Genomic DNA, 5,236 nt, shown 5'->3' on the forward strand with positions numbered 1-5,236 from the left:
CTGTGTGGAAGAATTCAAGGTGCTAAATAACGGTGTCACTTTAGGGTCTGATACCACATTGGGGCATGTCACCTGTTCCCAAAGGACAGTGGTCCCTTCCAAGAGAAACCTCCCAACTGTTAGAATCATCTAACACCTGACTAGTAAGATCCTCAGGATCTTCAATCCCTGTATTCATGCCTAGAACTGATAAGATCCCACACCAGGTACATATTCATGTTTTAAGCAATTTTTAACAACATCTGCAGAAGACATATATATCTTCACAAACTTAAAAAAAAAAAAAAAAACTTTAACATAATACACTGCACAGAACTGGAATTCAACATAATATATATTACATTGCTAAAATAGTCATATAAATATGGGTGGACTCACTGCATTAGAAAAATTCACCAATTAGGCTATTAAAGACCAGTATCAGTAAAGCCGAAAGAAAAACCATTTCAACAGCGGAAACACTGAAAATAACAACTATGAGGTTTATATGCAAGTGGTGGGAAAGAGAATTCTTTACATTTGCTATTATGTCACAGCAGGCACAATCTGAAATACAATTTTACGTTAGCAGTGTATAAAAATACTTTTCTAAATACTTTCCATTGGTATAGTACCACTTTAAAAACCCCCAGGTAGTTATTCCATTTGAGGACCTACCAGAACAACTCAATTTACTGCTCTCAGCTAGCTCTGCAAGCATGAGCCTAGAAAACAAGTTCCTCACACATGGAGGCACACTGCACGTGTGCACACACACACACCTACACACTAAAAGAACCTCCTGCATCTCTGGTGAATACTGATGAGTCACTGATAGGCAGCAATTTCAAAGCATGAAATGGTGTTTTGAAGCCTGTTTTCAGTTCCAGATTTGGCATGGATGGGCAAAGAGGCCAAAGTAATGTGGATTTTGTGTATATATGACTTCTCTTCCACTTGTGAGCACTCCCCAGAAGAGAGGTTTAATCAGGCATGTCAATATTTAACTTGGGGGGTGGGGGGACATATTTCCCAGGGCTCTGTGTTATCACCACCCTGGCCTTCTTTCCAAACATTGGAGCGATTTTAGGAGCTTCTGGAGCCGATGTTTCTTCAGCATCTTCACTATCTTCATGATGTAGATCATAGGAAATGTTTCCATATTCTCTTAAAAATGGGAAAATTTCAAGCAGAAACTGACAGAAATCTCTGCGAATACCAAACCACCAATGGTTGCCCCCTTTTCGCCTAAACGTTGTGGCCATTAATGTGATTAATGACAGCCAAAGGGGGACGAATATGGAGATGTAGGAGAACATGTTGTGTCCATCCAGCCTGTGCACCAGCAGAACCTCGAAAATGAGCAGCGGCACCACGATCGTTATCCAGCAGATGGCCATGGTCACGTGGGTTCTTCGCTGCTCAGCAACCACATCCAGGGAGCGCAGGAACAGGAGGGACCAGACGATGTAATAGAGGACTACCAGGCAAAGGAATGACATGAGGATCCACAGTGGCACAAACACCACCAGCCACGGCCAGTGGATGATCCGGTCCAGCCTCAGGGCGATGAAGATGAACTGCAGGATGTTGACGGAGCACAGGATCTCCAGCTCCAGGGACCGGTCGTGTCGGAAGCCCCAAACGCAGGCGGCCACGGACACGGGGGACACAAAGAAGAGCGGCATGAAGACCAGCAGCCAGAAGTGGGTCCCGCGCTCCACCCGATCGCAGACCAGGACCTCGAACATGAGCAGCAGCAGGTGGATGCCCACGGCGATCAGCATGGCCTTGAACTCCACACAGGCCTCTCCCTCTGTGCGGTAGCGCGGGTTTCGCGCCCAAACGCCCGCGCCAACAGAGGCGCCCGCGAGGACCAGAAGCTTCCACAACCAGATGGGGGCGAACACGGCCCAGTAGCTCCATTGGATGACGCCGTCCAGTCGGAGGGGCAGCAGCACTGAGAAGAGCAGCAGGCAAGCGTAGATGAGGAACTTACTCGGGTTGAAGTCCTGGAATAGGCCCCTGGGGTTCATGGCCAGGCCGCTGCCTGCCTTCCGGCGGGTGCCGCCTCTGCGCCGTTCCCGGACCCGCCGCCTCGCCGGCTAGCCCAAGCCGACTCTTGGTGGACAGCGGCCGGGCGCCGGCCGGGACCGGCTTCCGGCCCGCGGCACCTAGAGGCCGAAACACGTGCGCGCGCGGTCACGTGGCCCGGCCGGAAGGGCGGTGGGCGGGGCGTCCGCGCTGGCGCTCTCCCCGCTACCCGAGAGGCCGGGCGGCGCGGGGCGTCTGCGAGCGGGAGCGGCGCCAGCCCTGCCGCCCTCCTTCACTCTGTACCCATTTGGAAAGCAGCTACTGCGTGTGGCGCGGGAAGGGTAGGGACAGAGGATTCTGGCCGGGTTCCTGGCGCGCTGGTGGCTCCCTGGCCGGTCCGTTGCTAGCGAGCTGGCGGCGACCTCAGGCGGCCGCTTCCTGGCGGCGTCGGGAGTAGGGAGGCGGGAGTGAGCTCACATCCTCCGGCCGGGCCGGGGCGGGGCCGAGGAGCGTAGGGGTGGGGCTCAGCCCTGGGGGCGGGACCGAAGAGTGGTAGGCGCGGCCTGCCGCGGGGGCCCCACCTTCACCCTCAGACTACCGGGGGGCTCAGACGACCGGGGGGCTCAGACGACCACGGGGCTCAGGCGCCGGCGGTGAGGCTTGGGCGCCCGCTGCGCTGATGGCGGACGGCGTGGGAGCGAGCTGGGTGGGGGCCAGGGGAGTGTGGGAGTTTGTGAGCGAGGGCTTGGGTGCTGCTGACTGAATGCATAGGGCGGGTGTGTGCGCGCGCGGGAGGCGGTGGGCTTGTGCTGTGCGGAGAGGCGCTCGTGTGTGCGGTCAGCGCCCGGGTTGTGCCTGGAACGGGCGGGTTCCGGGGCTGGACCCCACCGGCCGTTCTCCGGCCGTCTGTGAAGTGGCCGAGGCAGAGTGCCGGGGTGTCTTAACCCCGAGGTGGAGGGTGGGCGCTGGAAGGGTATTAGATCCCCCAGGGTCCGTTGGCGAAGTTGCGACAACCAGGTGCTTCCTGCCGCTGGTCATCCGGCAACTTAGAGCAGAATGGAGATTCTGATTGAGTCCCTAGTTCTCGTTTGACTTGTCTGGTCCTGCCTTAGTCTGATTCGCACACATACTGTTGGGGCCAGGGGCTGGAGCCAGAGGCAAGAAATCTGGCTTCCAGTTCAAGTCCTGCCACCCAGCCGCTCAGAAGCCTGGGCAGGACGTGTGCTCTCTTGGCCTCAGGGGTCCTGGGCTGTAAGTTGGGGGCCGCCCGTGGTGGTATCCAGGAGCCCCTCTTGCCAGCTGCGCTGACGCTGGAGGCCCCTCCCTGCCTTCTCCAGGCTTTCTCTTCAGAGCCCGGGCTGCTCTCCCTTCCTGCCCTCCATCTCCCATAGAATCTGCCACACTCAAGTGCTGGGCTCTGAGCCCGTCAACGAGGCTCTGCTGGTTTGGGGTCTCCCAAGGAAGGGGTTCTGGAGATAAAAGTGGGGGCCATGGTCCAAACTCAGGAGCCAGCCTTCCCCAGTCCACCTCGAAGTTGGTGAAGCCTGGTGAAGGGTGGACAGTCCCATGTCTCAAAGCTCTCCAACAGCTTCACTGCCCTCCCCTCAGCCAGGCCAGTTGGGTGGTCCTCAGGAAAGGGACTCCAGCTGAGTGAGCCTTGATCTCAGACTCCAGTCTTCAGGGCCGCTTGTTTGTTAGGACCCCTTGGGAGGCACTGTGGGGAGACTGTTGACTATATGGGACACCACGTTCACCCTCCACCCCTTCCTCCCAGGCTCCAATCCATCTGTTTTGCATCCTGGTTTTTCTTTTACTGTTTCCTTTCAAGGAGGGATTTGTCAGCTAAAACAAAATTTAAAATTCAAAACCCCTCTGCCAGTCCAACTACAAAATGGGCTAATAATAGCACTTAGGACCATTTTGAGGTTGAGATGAATCCATACATGGAAAAAACTTTGCGTTTAGAGTAATGCGAGCCACTAATATTTACCACACTGGGGCAAGTAAATCCTTTAGGGGTGGGACTGACTGGCAGCCCCCCAGGGAGGCGGTGGCCAGGCCAGGTCTTCTCGGCCCTGTTGGAATGGGCAGAAATCCTGTAGCCAGATGACCTCAGGGTCATCTGTCTTTACAATCTTTGTGGCAGAGGTTAGAGTTTGGAATATGTTGTCCCATACTTTACTGTCTTTGTGGCAGAGGTTGAAGTTTGGAGTATGTTGTCCCATCTCTGCAGTTCCTCAGGACAGGGACCTGGTTCTCTCCCTCTAGGAAAGGGGAATCATACGATGGCCGGTCACCATCCAATGAGTCCTTGCATCGTCCTGAGGGACTCAGAGCCTGCTTATGGGTTTGAGGTGGAGCCACAGGGAGAGACTACTGTCTGCTGCCCCTGCAGCTGGCTTTCCTGTGCCCCTGGGCCCGGACCCTCAGTTCTGTACAAGACTCCTCTCCTTTGCTACTTTCCCTGATGTGGCTAGGGTCTCAAGGACCTACCCCTGTCTTTACATTGACCTTTCAAGCTAACAGAGGTTGTTTGTTCTGTGCCAGGTGCTGACCACCCAGCCACCTTGAGGCTGGCATACACCCCAGAGCTAAGTGCCCTGGTCCCCCAGTGCAGGCCTGTCATGCTGATTCTGGGCAGCAGCCTGCAGTGTGTGTATGTCACATGATCTCACCCCTGCTCAGCATCCTCAGCTGGCCTGGGAGGCCCCCCAAGCTTGCCCTGGCCCACCTGTGGTTCCTTGCCAGTCTCCCGCCCTCCCTCAGAACTTGCTGTGCTGATCTCTGCATTTTCTGTTCAGGGCCAGCCCCCCACCCCAGCCTCCCTCCCTCCTGAACTACCAAGACCCCAGACAAGGCTTCAGTCCCAGGAAAACATTCTCGACTCCTGGTGGATTGATGACCCTTCTCTGACCTCCCTTCACTTCAGGGGCTTTGTTCCTGGGGGACTTCTTTCACTGGGTTGAGTCTGTTTGGCCAGCTTTTTCTCCATGGGATTGGAGCTTGGACCCCTGGGCAGCATTTATGTTGCAGCTAGTGCTTGAGGGAAGTCGGTTGAGTGAATGAGTCCATTTGCACCTGCTCGGGATGGTGCTTCCCTGCCCCCTCACTCTGAGCATGTGGGGTCAGCATCATGGGCCCTGTACTGTCCCTTCCCACTCCCCCTGTCCCTTCTTTCCAACTTGGCATAACCGTAGCAACTCACAACAGTGGTCAGGAGCCT

At 55.7% G+C, this 5,236-nt stretch overlaps 2 protein-coding genes across 2 annotated transcripts in view; one reads left to right on the top strand and one right to left on the bottom strand.

Annotated features, from left to right (window-relative positions):
* Positions 1-318: 318 nt before the first annotated feature.
* On the bottom strand, positions 319-2,476 carry TMEM185B (transmembrane protein 185B). Its single transcript, XM_010860814.1, has one exon. The coding sequence runs from the start codon at positions 2,013-2,015 to the stop codon at positions 963-965; it is 1,053 nt and encodes a 350-aa protein (XP_010859116.1). The 5' UTR covers positions 2,016-2,476; the 3' UTR covers positions 319-962.
* Positions 2,477-2,578: 102 nt separating this feature from the next.
* RALB (v-ral simian leukemia viral oncogene homolog B) overlaps positions 2,579-5,236 on the top strand; it is a 75,349-nt gene continuing 72,691 nt past the window's right edge. Inside the window, exon 1 of the mRNA XM_010860808.1 lies at positions 2,579-2,666. The gene's annotated coding sequence lies outside the window, so the exon portion shown is untranslated. The remainder of the gene's footprint in view (positions 2,667-5,236) is intronic.

Source organism: Bison bison, unplaced genomic scaffold (genome assembly GCF_000754665.1).
Source record: "Bison bison bison isolate TAMUID 2011002044 unplaced genomic scaffold, Bison_UMD1.0 scf7180017864471, whole genome shotgun sequence".
Classification (NCBI taxonomy): Eukaryota; Metazoa; Chordata; class Mammalia; order Artiodactyla; family Bovidae; genus Bison; species Bison bison.